Source organism: Bipolaris zeicola (genome assembly GCF_000523435.1).
Source record: "Bipolaris zeicola 26-R-13 unplaced genomic scaffold scaffold_81, whole genome shotgun sequence".
NCBI lineage: Eukaryota > Fungi > Ascomycota > Dothideomycetes > Pleosporales > Pleosporaceae > Bipolaris > Bipolaris zeicola.
The window spans coordinates 1-15,366 of NW_006912130.1; the positions used below are offsets into that span (position 1 = coordinate 1).

The following is a 15,366-nucleotide window of genomic DNA, read 5'->3' on the forward strand; positions in this document are numbered from 1 at the left end:
TTGTTGTGGAGAAAAATTGAGTCAAAGTGGTGGGGGGTAGCAAAATTGACGTTGAGCTGGTGGTTGACGTTGAGCTGGGTAGGGCCTAGTTCGGAAGAACTAGGCACGTGGGGCGAGTACTTCCGAAACCCTTCCCACCGAAGCCGGGCTGGATTTCCTTTCGTCCCACACGCGAACCTCCTAATCGCGCCCCATTTCTCTTTTTTTTTGCTCCCAGCCTCTCTCTCTCTCTCTGTTCTCCAGATTCTTTCTCTTGTTATGAATCCGGTATAAGCTCCTATTTTTACTGGGACCTATATATGGGGTAAACGGCTTTCGTGGCAACAATCGTTTTAGGGGTCCACTTCGTCCAGCCTTGTTAGAGCCTCCGACGTTCGACCTCCGAATTTAGGACCTTTTGCCCTTTTAACAACCCAAACTTTCCCAAAAGTGTAACCCCCCGAGAACTCCTTCACCTCCACCCCACCACAAATACCGACCGCAATGCTTCCACAGCTACCAAAATTGAGTGACTATGATGTCTCGGCTCGGAATGGCTTCTTGCCGGATGAGGTACCGCTCGACGTCTTGCCAGATCGCTACTACCAACCTTGGGAAACCATCGTACGCAACTTTCAGAGCTTGATACTTTCCAAGCGACTCCGCCGGATAGTGGATGCGCTGCCTGTTCTCGAGACTGACCTTCTTCTCACCGAGGCCGAATGGCGGCGAGCATATTCTATTCTCAGCTTCATTGCGCATGGATACATCTGGGGAGGTGATAAGCCAGCCGATGTAAGTTTTGACAGTTTCCATATTACAAAGTCGCGCACAACTAACGGGAATTCATAGATTGTACCTCCATCCATTTCCATACCATTTCTCCAAACATGCAAGCATCTAGAGCTACCGCCAGTCGCTACCTTTGCAGCCGTCTGCTTGTGGAACTGGCGGCCACTGTTCGATGGTGAGCCTACAGATACTCTGGACAATCTTGCAACGCAGATGACCTTTACCGGTTCGCTGGACGAATCATGGTTCTACCTCGTCTCAGTGGCAATCGAAGCTAGAGCCGGACCAATCATTCCGATGATGATTGAAGCTATTGCAGCAGCTAGGCGTAACGACAGCGACACTATAGTACAGTGTCTGAGGTCATTTTCAGAGAGGCTAGATGAGATTGGCTCACTCCTCGAGCGCATGTACGAAAGTTGCGATCCTCACGTATTCTATCACCGAATCCGACCGTTCCTCGCAGGAAGCAAGAATATGGGAGATGCTGGGCTTCCAAACGGAGTCATGTTCGACGATGGCACTGGCCAACAGCCCTATGTGCAGTTTAGTGGTGGCAGTAACGCGCAAAGCTCCATCATCCAGTTCTTCGATGTAGTCCTCGGCGTCGAGCACCGACCCACTGGCGAGAAGCGAACAGAGCCAGGGAGCCCAGCCCCAGTCGGACCGTCTCATGGCTTCATCCAAGACATGCGCAACTACATGCCCGGCCCCCATCGCAGGTTCCTCGAGCACATGGAGAGCATCGCCAATATCCGGGAATACGTTACATCGAATCGGAGAAACCGTGCTTTGACAACGGCGTACGATGCGTGCTTGGCTATGCTGCGGACTTTACGAGACAAGCACATTCAGCTCGTCTCCCGATACATTATTATCAAGTCTCGCGAGTCGCGATCACATTCCCGGTCTCTGTCACCCAAACAAGCGACTACTCAGCGTGTCAATCTTGCCAATACCATGGCTCGTACTGGCAGCAAGAAGCTTCGAGGAACCGGCGGTACGGCTCTGATTCCTTTTCTCAAGCAAGCAAGAGACGAGACTGGTGAACCGGCAATCGATGCCTGGGCTAAGCGCTTGCTCAACAACGGACCGGCCGAGTTTGGTACGCCATCTGGTGCTTTCGATGGCGTTGTAAGACTGGGCAAGGTGGCAGAGGGATTTGGCGGAGAGGTCGAGGTCGTGGGTCTTGCTGGTACCTGGAGTGTTGACGATAGTGAAGGAGGTATCTGCCATTGGTGAATGATGAGGTAAAAACGATGATCATGTCAAAAGAAAAATGCAATTTTTTTTGGTGTTTGGGTGTTTTGGAGGGTTTGTGGGAAATATAGCCTTGGGGGATGTTGATATCCATTTCCTTTTCTTAGTATTGCGAGAAAGTGCAATAATAAATGTATTTCTTAGTGCATACTGTTGTCTTTTTTGCTGTACTCGTAAAATATTGTTGCTGGAAAATAACTCTTTACAATAACCTTGGACTGAATACGACGGATACATCCCCAACTCCCTATCGTAGTGGTGTACCAAGATGGTAAGAGACTTGTGATACAAACCTGGAAGCTGACCACGGCACAGAGAGAGAAACTATTGCATCACCCCCCCCCCATCCACGCCAACACGAATTATGTCCCGAGAATTTTCTCATATGGATGCCACATGTCTCTCGCTCCCACTCCGGCGGTAAGGGAAAGTGCCACTGTCGTCAGCGCTGCTGCTGGCGGCTGCCTTGCTGCAGGGTATTTTGGGTTGCGATTGCGCATCTCCGTATGCAAGTGGGGTGGGGGGGCGTGACGTCATACTTCACATGCCCCATCCTGTCGCGATCTTTTTCTCAAACAAATGAGAAGAAGAAAAAGTATATATAAACCTCTTCAAACCTGCAAAGACGCGAACGAAATACATACCTGATTCTCAAACAATAAACATATATATATTTTTTTGAAGGCTTCTTCAAGTTCCTTTGACGCAAAAGAGTATTCTTAACTATATCAAAACCTGATCGAACATCAAGTAATCATGTCTACCAACGAGACTTCGACCGGCCAGTCCTACCTGGACAAGGCTGTAGGCGCAGTTCAGAGCGGTATCGGGTCTTTGACTGGTAACACTGCCGACAAGGTAAGCTATTCACATCGCCCCCCCGCCCCCCAAAAAAACACATTACCTCGTCAAAAAAACAAGAGTCCTAACAACATCCCCCCTCCCCCCCAACAGGCCCAAGGCGAAGCCCGCAAAGACGTCGCAGACCAAAAACACGACCTCTCCCACACCGCCGCAAAAGCCGGTCCCATCTCCGTCACCCCCGAAGGCGGCATCGCCAAAGACTCACCGGACCGCACAAGCGGCGCGTGGAACCAAAACGTGGGCGCCGCCAAAGAAGCCGTGGGTGGTTTCCTGGGCGCCGAGGGACTAAAGCAAGAAGGTATCCGCCAGAACAAAGAGGGAAAAGGCCAGGAAGCAGCGGGCCAGGTGAATGATCTCGGAAAGGGGATTGGAGATCGTGTAGGCGGTAATATTGGGGCTGCGGTTGCGGGCATCACGGGGAATGAGGCGCAGAAGGAGGAGGCGAGACGGCAGCATGATGAGGGCAAGGCGAGGCAGAGGGGGGTTGAGGCGGATTTGCAGAAGAGGGCTGAGGCTGAGGGGGCGTGAGTATGGGTGTAGGTTTTGAGAGAGGGAGAGAGGGGGGAGGGGAAAGGGGAAATGAGGTGTGAGATTATACCCGGAGAGAATAGTGAATATACCCCCCTTTGATTGATTTCTGCTTGTTTTCTCCTTTTTTTTTGCGCGGCGATTTGAGGTTTGTGGTAATTTAGTTAAATTCCCAAGGTTTGCTTGTGTAGTAGAGTCTGCAAATGGGAGACTGGAAGTTTTTTTTTCTCTTCTTTTATTTGCATTTCCATGTCGGAATCGTGTAGTTTGGATGCAATCGTGATTTGGGTATACGGTTGGAAAATACGTCTAGTCCTTCATTATAACAGATTTGTCGTTGCGTGTGAACTTTGTGGACGGAGCGGAGCTTTCGTGTTTCGGTCACATCGTATTTTGGTTGTTCGACTGGAAAACAGGGTCTTTGATATTTACCGATTTTATCTTGTCGCACTTTCCCCCAGCAGCTCGTGGTGCGTGTGAGGTCTGCAAATGTGGTGGAGCTTTCGCATTGTAGCTAGTTATACGACGGGAAGATACGTGCCATGCGTTTGATCTTATCGTTCGGCTTGTTCCCGGTAGATTGTCGTTGCGTGTAAAGTGTGTGAAGGAGGCGGAGCTCTCGTAACTTGATCACGTTGCAGCTGGCTATACAGTTGGAGAATACGTGCCATGCTTGTTGATCTTATCGTGCAGTCTTTCCCAGCACATTGTCGTCTCAATAATAAATTGCAGGTCAGGTCCGAATGATCAGGAAACTTTGGGAGAAGATTGGCAATGCGCCAAGACCGTCCGGCTGTGATTTTTTTTGCTCATGCAGCATGCTTGCGTCGGTACATATTGTTAGTATGTAAATGACGAACAGGGTGATCATTCAAGGCATGAGAAAAAAAACCAGCCACAACCATGCTATGCCTTGAATTCCTAAAACCTGGCGGCGGCGGCTCCTAAGCCATTTGCCGAGCAGCCCGAGATTTCCCCAGAGTTTTTATAGCCACAGACCCACTATGAATCCATAGAACGACACCGCCACATGTTGAGGCGTTGAACATGACGATTAGGCGGCGATGCGAAAAGAGATCGACAAGCAAACGTTGTCATAGGCGCTTGCGTATCTACTGTGGCGCGTGCACGGTTGTGGCTTGTGCATGATTGTGGCTTACGCATCCGCATGATTGTGGCTTAGGGGCCAAGTTAGTAAGTTTTTTTTTTTGATGCGTATGACAACGGAAGAGGGCCTCGGGGGGACGCCGGGGATACTTTTTGTTACATGCGGATACGCGGTTCTGGATTCGTCCGTGGTGAGGGTTTCCATGCATGCAGCTTTCTGCGCTTACTGTACATACCCAGGTCGCTGGGGGTTTGTGCAAGTAGAAGTAAGTGTGCCTACTGTTTGCCGTGCGCTCCGTTCTCAGCGTGGCATGCGTCACCTAGGAGAGAGCGGCTCTTCCCTGTGAGCCTTGAGAGCGTGGAAGCGCTGTGGTGGGCCGACCTTGGGATGGCTTGGAACCTTGGTCTGGAATCGGATGTGTCGGACGTATGACGCCAGCCACAGTGGTAGGCGCGTGTGTTGGTTGTGGCGCCAAAAACCGGCAGCGGGTGCGCGGCATCAGTCACATCCCTGCCACCCTCATCTGTTACGTCATGCTTGTGTGGTCATGGGCCTACTCCCATCAGTCTTCCATAAATACTCCGCTGCATGCCACTGTTGCTTGCCCATTCTACCACACCCTCAAGTTACATTCAAGTTACTTGTACAGCCCTTGAACATCACCAAACAACCACTTCTTCTTACCGAGAAACCCATCAGCAACCACCACCATGCCTTTCACCGCTAGGTATGTTCAGCCTTAGCCACCGCGCGCGCTCTCTCTACTTTTGTTGGCGGCACGATGCTAATTAGACACCAGCGACATCTGCAAGATCCTCCTTGCCATCATCCTCCCACCCGTCGGTGTCTTCCTCGAGCGCGGCTGCGGCGCCGACTTCCTCATCAACATCCTGTTGACCATCCTGGGTTACATTCCGGTGAGTTCCGCTTACCCAATACATTAGCCGATTGCAATGCAGCTAACCGATTCATCCCAGGGTATCATTCATGCCCTCTACATTATATTCAAATTCTAGCCGGGCCGCGGACGAATGTTTACGATGCCGCGTTAACGGTTATGACTTTGCTGTCAAATCATCACGATACCCATCTTTTTCTCTTTTGTTTAGCACTACCACCACTACCACCAAAGTCTTATCCGCCTCCGCTCAGCTTGTAAATATCTCTCGATGCATCCATGCTGGGTCCTCCTAATCGGCATGGAATTAGTCGGATGACGCGGACCGAGATGGCAGCACCGGTTGGGCTTTGAGCATATGATAATGACCTGCTTTGTACCACGGCGTCCTTTATTTCCTGGGTTACTTTTTGGTTTGCTTTTGGTGCATCCTGGAGCATTCCGAGGAGCGTATCATAATAGGAATTTAATGGGGCACTTTACAAGCTTTACTCGTGCTATCTCCATCCTGTTCGGGAATTGTGACTGAATCGTTAAATGCAGTATTTAACGCTGCAACTAAAATATGGCCCACATCTACAACTGGTCAAGCCTTGTGACAACAGGTGTTTGCATAATGTGAACAAATCATTTACCTCCAACACATTGCTTTTTCACAGCCCAATGCCTGTCATTCAATAACTGTCGCCCAAATGTCACGCGTACAAATCGACTCCCCTGCGTATGGCTAGTCTTGCGGGCGGAGCACGATGCTTGGCACGTGCCACTCGTTCTTTCCAAGGTTACGTGTTGTGCAGCATCACCAATACCACCACCACCCACGGCCATGACACATTGCCCATTTCGAACCTATGTATTCCCTTCAGCGATCAACGTCTTACTCGCAACATTCCTATCCCTCGAAGCGCAAGCCGCGATATAAATGCCGCCCGATATGAGCTATCTCACTGCTACCCTTAGCCATGCAGAAATCAATCTTATCAGCAATCCAAACAGACCGAGCTATGAGACAATTCGCGACTTAGACGTGGCTTCTCAATCGATACGAGGCAATACAGACCAGTTTGAGGAATCACTGAGGATCAAGAATACGCTCGATGCGTTCGCACGTAGAGCTGCCGTCGAGCCGAGCCTGGAAGTGCTCGCGGCCATTTTGAACTGCGAGTACAAACTCTGGAAGATGAACGAGGGGATATCAATGCGATTTAAGCCTTTCTTATCGCATTGGATTGAATCGCTTATAGTCATTGACGGGGAGCTCGCTGCGCTGCAGCTGGACACGGTCACGAATAGCCACATGAAGAATACGGTCACGACGGATGAGATTTTGCGGATCAGAGCAAGGTGTATCAAGGGTTTGCTGGTGGACAAGCCACTACCTCCAAAGGAACCAACCTGGCGCGCATACCAGCGAATGCTCGAGAATGAGGCTGCGCTGCCAGACTTCGACATTGTACCGTATATGCAGATGCTTGTGGAGACACAGATCTGGGACAGGCTACCGGAGACGCAGGCACAAACTGTGGAAAAGCATGCGCAGAATGGGACGGAAAGGAACGGATTGCGCAAGAGCAAGACACAGGGAGTCAATGGCTCAGAGTCTTGGGAAGAGGGTATGTTGCGAAAGCTCAGGGATGCACCCGATGTAGCTGCCGATGAACTCGCGCGTCTCCCTCTTGAGATTTCGTCGCTCGATTTTCTTACTAGACTCCTTGTCGATGATACCTTCGGGGAGTTTGATGTCGACGGTCCGAACATCATCCTTCGGTTTATACAGCACGCGTTACGGCTTATAGAAGCCATGGAGGCACCTCCGCCAACTTCGGAGCTGACTACAAACGGTATACCGATTGTCGAATACGGGAAAGAAGCGCAGACCCGTGCTATCAGCATCCTGCTGTTGTTTATCAAGAATTCTATGAGCAAGGGCAAGTTGGACGCTGGAATGCTCATTTTTGAGATTCAGGAGATATGCATCAGGTACCTGTGGATGAAGGAAGTTCGCGAGTTCCGGGCTTGGATAGAGCAAGGGCCTTGGGATGATTGAAAGATGTGTAATACGAAATTGGTCGACAAGAAGATAGAGACAAGACGAACTAGAGCTACGACTTGGAGTATCGCTACTATTCTTGGCTATCATGTGAAGAAGGCGATGCGTCGAAACAGTATATCACAACGTTTGCTATGTGGCGAGGTTACTACGAGAGCACGAGAGTCTCGCAAACGTCCATGGAAATTTCAGTATTCTTCCAGAAAACGAATAGTCAATCCGCATATCTTCTCTTTCGTCATTGACGCGGGCAACGAAACACCGGAGAAGACCATGACACGGCATTACAGAATCCAGAAACTGTGGCTTGCTGCATGTTATCCCACCGCAGTACTTGTCGAAGCTGCAATTGCCAACCTTGCTTAGATGGGAAAGTGCTTCCCGGAGTATGAGTGACACGTTGAAACCGTGTTGTTGCCATATTCGGGGGGGTGGCTTTGAATGTTTCGGAAATAATCGGGGTTGGCAGTCATTGTTCCGCAAAAGAGTAGACCACGCTAGTCCACGACCGAGTCCAAACTTTAGAGTTTCAACCCTCAATCACTGAAACAACCATCAACTTTATTCCAGCGCCGGCTGCGTGGCTAACCGTTCAACACCGGAAGACCCTGCGTGGGTGATGCTTCTTGTGGGATACTATCATCTTGACTTTGTCGGTGTATAATGTTAGGGCTTTCAAACGGGCCTTGGAAGACCGGAATTCTTACGATACAGTAACTGGACCGCAAGAGCAAGGCTGTCTACATCGAAACCTCGTTCCAGCATGTGTGTTTGAATCGCCAAGTCTGGCACAAAACATGCCTGGTGATACGAATATGCGGATCATTCTTCTCAGATGCCAAACATCAATGCAGTCGGTACCGAGGCAACACGACTGCCTCTGATCGCCTGCCTGGATACGGGACATGCTTGCCCCAATCTTCTGGAGAAGATCATCCCACAGTGGAGTATCGCTTCGGACGCTTGGCTGTAGTGAAGTGTCCCACGCCCATCGTTCGACCTACACCGTCTCAGTCCACAGCTCAGCGTCTGTGCCCCGGGTATCACGACCTCAGTCCGACTCGATTACCGTTTTGAGGCACGGAACCAAGGGTGAATTTGATTTCCCCGTCCAACAAACAGACGCCTGGGCACACCGGAAACTAGGATGGGGCCTCCCGAAGTGCTTGTGTGCAGCTAAGCTTCTGGGCATTGACGCCATTACTGTTTTACACAGCAGAAGGACAAGAGAGGCAGAGAATCAAAGTGTATATAAGACACTGGGTTCCTGCCCCCCAAGTCAAAATCATCATCATTCAAACCATTAAACCAACCAGACTCACTTTCTTCTTCTTTATTAATTCTCTCTTATCCATTCCATCCTTCTAATTTCTACTTGCGCCGGACGCTTGCTCTATTCATCTTCTTATCACGCTCAAAAAATCATTCTATTACATCACTCTTGTAAATTACCCCTAACCAACCTCACATATCACCACCATCAACATGCGTTACTCCATCGTCTTCACTGCTGCCCTCGCAGCCTCCGTCCAGGCCCACGGTGTCATCACCCAGGCCATTGGTGCCAACGGTGTCACCATGCCCGGTCTTTCCGTCGCTGATGGCACTCCTCGCGACTCTGGTAACCCGCTTTCTGGTTCCGAGGCTGATACTTCCATCATCCGTGCCAAGGAGATGGGTGGCAAGGCGTCTGCTCTTGGACGTACCGCTTCCGGTCCTGTAGATGCTGGTGCGGCTATTGCTAAGTTCATGGGTACTGGTGCTGCTGGTGCCGGCGCTGCTGGCGCTGCTGGTGCTGCTGGCGCTACTGGTGCTGGTGCCAACGCTGCTGGTGCCAATGCTGCTGGTGCAGGTGCCACTGGTGCTGGTGCCGGTGCTGCTGGCGCTGGTGCCAAGGCTGCTGGTGCCAACGCTGCCGGTGCAGGTGCCGCTGGTGCAGGTACAGGTGCCGCAAAGGCAGCAGGTGCTGCTGCTGGCGGTGCTGGTGGTGCCGGTGGCGCTGCTGGAGGTCTCGCTGGTCTCCTTGGTGGCCTCGGTGGCAACAAGCGTGGTCTCCTCGATGCCCTCACCGGCGGCGCTGGCGGTGCTGGCGGTGCCGGTGCAGGCACCAAGACCCCTAAGGGAACCACCGAACAGGGTGTCGCTGCCGCTGCTGGCTCTGGTGCGTCCACTGGTCTCCCCACCACCAGCGACGATGGCACAATCACCATGACCTTCCACCAAGTCAACCAGGACGGTGCCGGTCCTCTCACTGCCCAAATCGATGCCACCTCCGGCGGTACCGACCCCGCTGCCTTCCAGGACGCCCAGGTCACCCAGAACGTTCCTGGTATCGGTATCGGAGGTCTGTCTGCTGCCTCCACCACCGACTTCCCCGTCAAGGTCCAGATGCCCGCTGGCATGACCTGCCAGGGTACCGCTGGAGGTGCCTCCAACGTCTGCGTCGTCCGCATGCAAAACGCAGCTCTCGCCGGTCCCTTTGGTGGCTCCGCTGCCTTCACCCAGAGCGCTGCGGCCAAGAAGAGGGCTGTCGAGTACAACCTCCGCAAGCGCCACATGGCCCGTGGTATCCTCGGAAAGCCCGAGTAAGCTCGTCAATATATTCAATCTTATTGGATATGAGGTGGTGTATATGTGAGAAGAGAGAGTGAGGGATGTCCTTAATGTAATGAGAAGAGCTTGGAAAGAGGACGGGGAACAGAAGAAGAGATAAGGGAAAAAAGAGATGGAATGATCAACACTTCGATAATTGAATTTTGCTGGGCAATCTTCAACTATCAAGATTATCAAGTAAATTGGTGCGGTGCATGATTTTTCCCCCTCTTTTACTTACATCAAGACTTTTTTCCTTAAGTCTTGGTGTATATAATTGACCTTATCATACGCTCATTTCTCCTTTTTTACTTGAGTTGATTGTTTCGCATCAGTCTCTTTTCTTTTACAAGTCTTTTCCTTTGTTTGGATTTTAATTGGAGGGATGGATGGTGGGGAAGGGAAAGTTGTATGAAGGGGGTTTTGCCTGCACGGGTTTCTCTGGGCTGCCCCTGGCCGCGAACACATTTTCTAATAAGAGAGAAGCAATTGTATATAGATGAATGAATAGTGAGTCTGGTTTAAAATCTTTGCATCCTTTGGTTTTGAGTGAGAATGAGTAGGTGAAGAGGGTGTTGTCTGTGGGTCAGAGTAGGATTTTGACAGAAGATCTGGGTGAGGTTAGTGGTCGTGTTTGGTTGCTGAAATGGTTGTGTATTGAAAGAAGGAGAAACGATGTGTCATGTCAAAACTAAGTGGGCCTGACGCGTGCAAGAAGTGTACGCGAACTTGATCTTTACTCACCTTCATGCAATTTTGCATTTAATATACATACATATATCATTCAAACAGGAGCACCTTGTGAGTAACCTACAGTGTCCATCGCTGTGTTGACAGGAGATGATCCGTCAAGAATGAGTTACAAAAAAAAGCTACGCAAAGCAAGTTGAGGTGATGCAGATTAAGTCAACAAATGACATGTTTTGTTGCTTGTTGCATCTTTACCCTAGATGTTGATCTTGAATTGAATGTGATGCAGAGTAGCCAAAAGTCGCAGATATTATTGATAAATCTGTTGGTATTTTTTCGTACTGTTGCAGATATCTTATTTACCAGAACGAGTGTGAGAAAGGCATGACCTGCTCACGGTATAGAAGTACTGGAGTATACTAGTTCTGTTGTGAGATATGTGCTAAGCATCCCACAGTTTTACACAGAGGAAACCCATGATTGACAAAAGCTGCAGAGAATGAAAGTATGCAGCCATATGAGATCTAGTCAATGCATATTTTACAGTCCTTTTGGGGCGAGGACTGCGCACAGTGGTGCAGTGTTCGTTAGTCGGACATTCTAGAATCTCGCAAATGTTGCTCCACCGAACACTTCCTGGACAGGCAAAATGATCACTCTCGAAATGGACCGACCGGCATAATCAAGTGCAACCGTCAGATGATAACTGACAAGAAAATGCCACTGCGCCGTCTATCGTGGTATATCAAAAGGGGAATAAGACCGCAGTTAGATGAGCGCAACCAAATGTCATGGTCGTTGAATCCGGCGCTGTGCATTTGTCGATCGGAGAAAGCAAAGCCAGTGCAATACATGCCTCTCCATGCGCCTTCCTTGCTCGTCTTATAATATCCTTGGAGCCCAACAAAGGCGATATTGTCAACACCACCGCATCTCATCATCATCAAACGCATACTCATTCCCCACAATTAACACAAAGTGAATAAGAAAACTTTGCGACCTAGATGAGGTGTGTGGTTAAGATCAACTTGCTATAATGAACAGACGGCCCTTTTTTTCTCGTCTAAGCGGTCCGATTGCGAAGGGCCGACCACAATGACCCGTCTGTAAATTTGGCTGTGGCATGTCGCGTTTGACGTCAGATGGTATGGGGGAATGTGCAAGAGATCGAAGATGACCTGTGCCATGATAAATTCTAGCGGGTTGTTATTTACTTTTCAAGGAATAGAGCCGGAACATGGGACTGGGGTGGCTGGCGTTCCGGTCCACTTGATTTGCTGTTTCTGGTAGGTACCTAGGTATCATACCATGTTGCCAGAGATCAGGTCTTGCTCATGATTTTATTATTGATTTCGATCTTGATTTCTTGAGCATGAAGTCGAACAGAGAGGCTGTGCACTCCATAGCCGAGGTAAGCTTATGCGAAAACGCGTGTTCACATTTTGTCTAGCTTTTCTGCGCAGTAGCGTGAGTAAGAGGTCCGGAAATTGCAAGAATCTCACCTCAATGGCTCGACTTGTTGATATTCATCTCTACAGAATATGCCACGAACTGCGCCAAGCCGCAGTGTTCATTGAAAAGGACAACCTACTCGAGTCCTGACAGTGAGAGGTGATGAGCGCCGCGGGGAATGTGACCGGACCAACCACGCAAGGCCGCATTGTGTGCCGATAAAATGTAGATGAGCCGCTATGCAACTAATCGACGCCCCAGCGTATACCGAGAGCGTATCCATGTCACGCTGCATACGCAAGCAGTTTCGGGGGACAACTAGGTGTAGCTGTACCACAATGTCTTGCAGATCTTGTAATGGAGAGTACAGCTGTGCATTGATCAAGGATGTAGGGCGTTGGATGGGACACCATGTCGGTGAGGGCAGACTAATCCCTACACCTCCAGTCATGATATGCGCATCAATCGCGGGGTGCCAGGTGGTGCAAATGTGGAGATGCGAAAGTCAGTCTTCGATACGCGTCCGCGGCCGTTTAGTGTGGAGAAAAACATCCCAGGACGACCACGAGGCCATTGCTGGCCCACAGTGATCACGGGAAAGCTGTTGAACTTGTATGGATGATTTTAACATGAGTGAGCGGCATGGCGGGGTTGTGTGCAGTAGAGAGGTTGCGGCTGGCGCGAGTGCAGATGGACAAGTTTACCATGTCTTTTTTTCTGATTCATGCTGTATCCTTCACCAAAACCAGCAGGCGATTTCGGAACGGCTAGCCCAAAGGAGTTTAGCGACGCACTGACGCTCCCGCACACCCTTGCGATCGATGGACAACGACTTCTGACGTATGTCGTTCCCTCCAGAGTCGTCATCTTGACTTTTCGATCTCAGCATCCCGCTGCTTACACATTTACTACACACGCGACATGTGGGGAGAGATTGTCGCTTTTGAAACAGCCTACTGAGTGCCTAGAGGAGAAAAAAGACAGACTACTGGAGACAAGCCATAGGCGAACGCAAATGTGTGGAACACGCACCCATTTTCTTGATTACAAGGAATCCGGCAGCAGGCATTGCCAGCATTGCGCTGCAGTGGCGCCATGAGCCGTTGCGATAGAGCACGCTGAGCGGTAGGATCTTTCAAGCATGAGCGGTGAGAGGACAGAGACGGCAAATGAATGGCTCCATGCATGGTGTTGCAATTTAGCAACATGCAGCACGCGGCTCAAGTCGCTAGCGTATGCTAAACTAGGCGTCGAACTGCGGAAGAGATGGAACGGAAGGTTGAGACGAGTAGTCGGCGACAGGCGGCCGGTCACTGAGCGGCATGGACACCTACCCAGGGTGCTAACAAGGCCAATGCCGGAGTACTATGCTCCAATCCATTCGAGCGAAGCTAGCAAACTTGCCGTATCAAGACACGAAGCCATCGCAACACCATACCGCAGCGTTTACGACTCAGTACGCGCTGTACGCACAACAGGGGCATAGTTGGCAATTCTCCCGTCGACTAAATCCTCAACATATGTGGCGAATGAGTGATGAGCACACCAAAAGGAACCGCGATAAGATCTCCATGACCCTGATCTTCAACTTAGTCATTGAAATCCGGCTCGGCATCTCACGGACTTGACCATCAGACATCTTGGGATGCTGGGTTGCGACTCGTTGATGGAACATGTGATGCAGCGCACTCTTCATCCACCACGATGAAATTGCCTCAACTCCATCCAAGTGTCTTGGTAGACGGTCTTATCCTACCTATCAAGCGCTACGACACCGGAGTTCATCTCACCCTGCATTTCGACTGTGGCGCACAAGCCAACCTCCCCACATTCATGGCATTCTTCGGCACCCCTGTTCCGTGACGGAAGGGAGGGGGGCGAACAACACACCATTGCAACGCTGGTACCAACAACGACAGCACGGCTAACCAATCGGGCTATGCTGTTATCAAGGTACACACCATCAAGAGATGCAGGGACGGGCGGTTGCCATATCTCGCGAGAAAAGGAACGCGTCCGTTCAGTCCTTTATCATTGGTTCTCGAGACTGCCTGTGCATCGCCTGTGCAAAGACAGACCAACTGTATCTGTGTGACTCAAAAGGGGAAATCGGAGCAATGGTTTGGTCCCTTGATCATACGAGGATGCAGAGGACACATGTCCGCGCCGTTCTATGCCAATGTTTGCGAATGCTCGGAACCGTCCTAGCGCTCTTGGACAAGACATCATGCACAACGATGTCGTTATGCATTCCGCCTACCCCTCCCCTTTCACCGGGCGAATCAAGCAAGCGTATCCATGCCACACGTATCTTTTGCGGTTTGAATCCCATCCGGCGGCATTTGTGGTTTGTTTTCATATCGGGCGAATACGTACATACCACGTACCGTTCGAAGCCCCCACACGTACGACTTCTCCCTGTCTTGTCCAAAAGCAGTGAACACGGCATGAATATCTCTTGCATAGCAGGCTATATCCCAGCCGTGATATGGAACTGGGGGGTTAAAGAGTGAAATTGCGTGAAATTCGGTCAACGGCCCTTTTTCCCCAGTTTGGTCTTTGATATTCCGCTTTAGGAGTGGAATCGGCGCACGATTAGTGGCTGTCCAGCTCGCTCTGTGACTTGTCTGTTTGCAAAAAAAGAATAAAATCAATCCACATTAAATAAACCCAGCAAGACTTTGCCAATAAGATAAACAGAGACGATGTGAGTCGAGTTGAGCAAATCAGAGAAGAGTAACACATGCACTGCACGTATTACCGCTATACGCGAGACTAGAGTGCGCACCGTGCATACCTGCATCCCCCTACTGTACGCGATCGTGAAGCGCAACAAAGGGAAAAAACTCCTTCAGGGTCCGCTCTAATCCCCATTCTTTTTTGTCCTCCTGCTCGTGCACGTCATTCATTTCATTTCCCTTTTTTCTCCTCGGTTGCGCTCTATACGAACGGGGGGAAGGGAAGGGAAGGGAAGGGAGGGTTGTGTTTATGAAAGGAAACATCGAAACTTTAACGCGTTACCCACCCCCCCCCCCTCATCACAACGTTGGAACTTACGCATGTATCTAGCCGGTAACATTCACGTTTTCTAAAAACACACCCACCCACACACGTACGGAGATACATAGAACAAACACACACGTGCCACAAAAC

The 15,366-nt window shown here is 50.3% G+C and overlaps 7 protein-coding genes across 7 annotated transcripts; 6 read left to right on the forward strand and 1 right to left on the reverse strand.

The window, feature by feature from the left end:
- Positions 1–483: 483 nt before the first annotated feature.
- Positions 484–2,013, forward strand: COCCADRAFT_97046 (uncharacterized protein; the record flags this gene model as incomplete). Its single annotated transcript, XM_007714436.1, has 2 exons — positions 484–774; positions 832–2,013. The coding sequence occupies 2 exons, from the start codon at positions 484–486 to the stop codon at positions 2,011–2,013; spliced, it is 1,473 nt and encodes a 490-aa protein (XP_007712626.1).
- Positions 2,014–2,787: 774 nt separating this feature from the next.
- On the forward strand, positions 2,788–3,423 carry COCCADRAFT_97069 (uncharacterized protein; the record flags this gene model as incomplete). The annotated part of the gene is made up of 2 exons (XM_007714437.1): positions 2,788–2,889; positions 2,986–3,423. The coding sequence occupies 2 exons, from the start codon at positions 2,788–2,790 to the stop codon at positions 3,421–3,423; spliced, it is 540 nt and encodes a 179-aa protein (XP_007712627.1).
- Positions 3,424–5,241: 1,818 nt separating this feature from the next.
- COCCADRAFT_5327 (uncharacterized protein) lies at positions 5,242–5,547 on the forward strand (the record flags this gene model as incomplete). Its single annotated transcript, XM_007714420.1, has 3 exons — positions 5,242–5,258; positions 5,331–5,448; positions 5,509–5,547. The coding sequence occupies 3 exons, from the start codon at positions 5,242–5,244 to the stop codon at positions 5,545–5,547; spliced, it is 174 nt and encodes a 57-aa protein (XP_007712610.1).
- Positions 5,548–6,363: 816 nt separating this feature from the next.
- Positions 6,364–7,476, forward strand: COCCADRAFT_5328 (uncharacterized protein; the record flags this gene model as incomplete). The annotated part of the gene is made up of 1 exon (XM_007714421.1): positions 6,364–7,476. One exon carries the CDS (start codon positions 6,364–6,366, stop codon positions 7,474–7,476), a length of 1,113 nt encoding a protein of 370 aa, XP_007712611.1.
- Positions 7,477–8,964: 1,488 nt separating this feature from the next.
- Positions 8,965–10,068, forward strand: COCCADRAFT_97134 (uncharacterized protein; the record flags this gene model as incomplete). Its single annotated transcript, XM_007714438.1, has 2 exons — positions 8,965–9,247; positions 9,488–10,068. 2 exons carry the CDS (start codon positions 8,965–8,967, stop codon positions 10,066–10,068), a joined length of 864 nt encoding a protein of 287 aa, XP_007712628.1.
- A 3,189-nt stretch (positions 10,069–13,257) lies between these two features.
- Positions 13,258–13,518, reverse strand: COCCADRAFT_97058 (uncharacterized protein; the record flags this gene model as incomplete). Its single annotated transcript, XM_007714439.1, has 1 exon — positions 13,258–13,518. A coding segment is annotated over one exon (261 nt), but the record flags the coding sequence as incomplete, so codon positions are not given.
- Positions 13,519–14,183: 665 nt separating this feature from the next.
- COCCADRAFT_97071 (uncharacterized protein) lies at positions 14,184–14,726 on the forward strand (the record flags this gene model as incomplete). Its single annotated transcript, XM_007714440.1, has 1 exon — positions 14,184–14,726. One exon carries the CDS (start codon positions 14,184–14,186, stop codon positions 14,724–14,726), a length of 543 nt encoding a protein of 180 aa, XP_007712630.1.
- Positions 14,727–15,366: the final 640 nt, after the last annotated feature.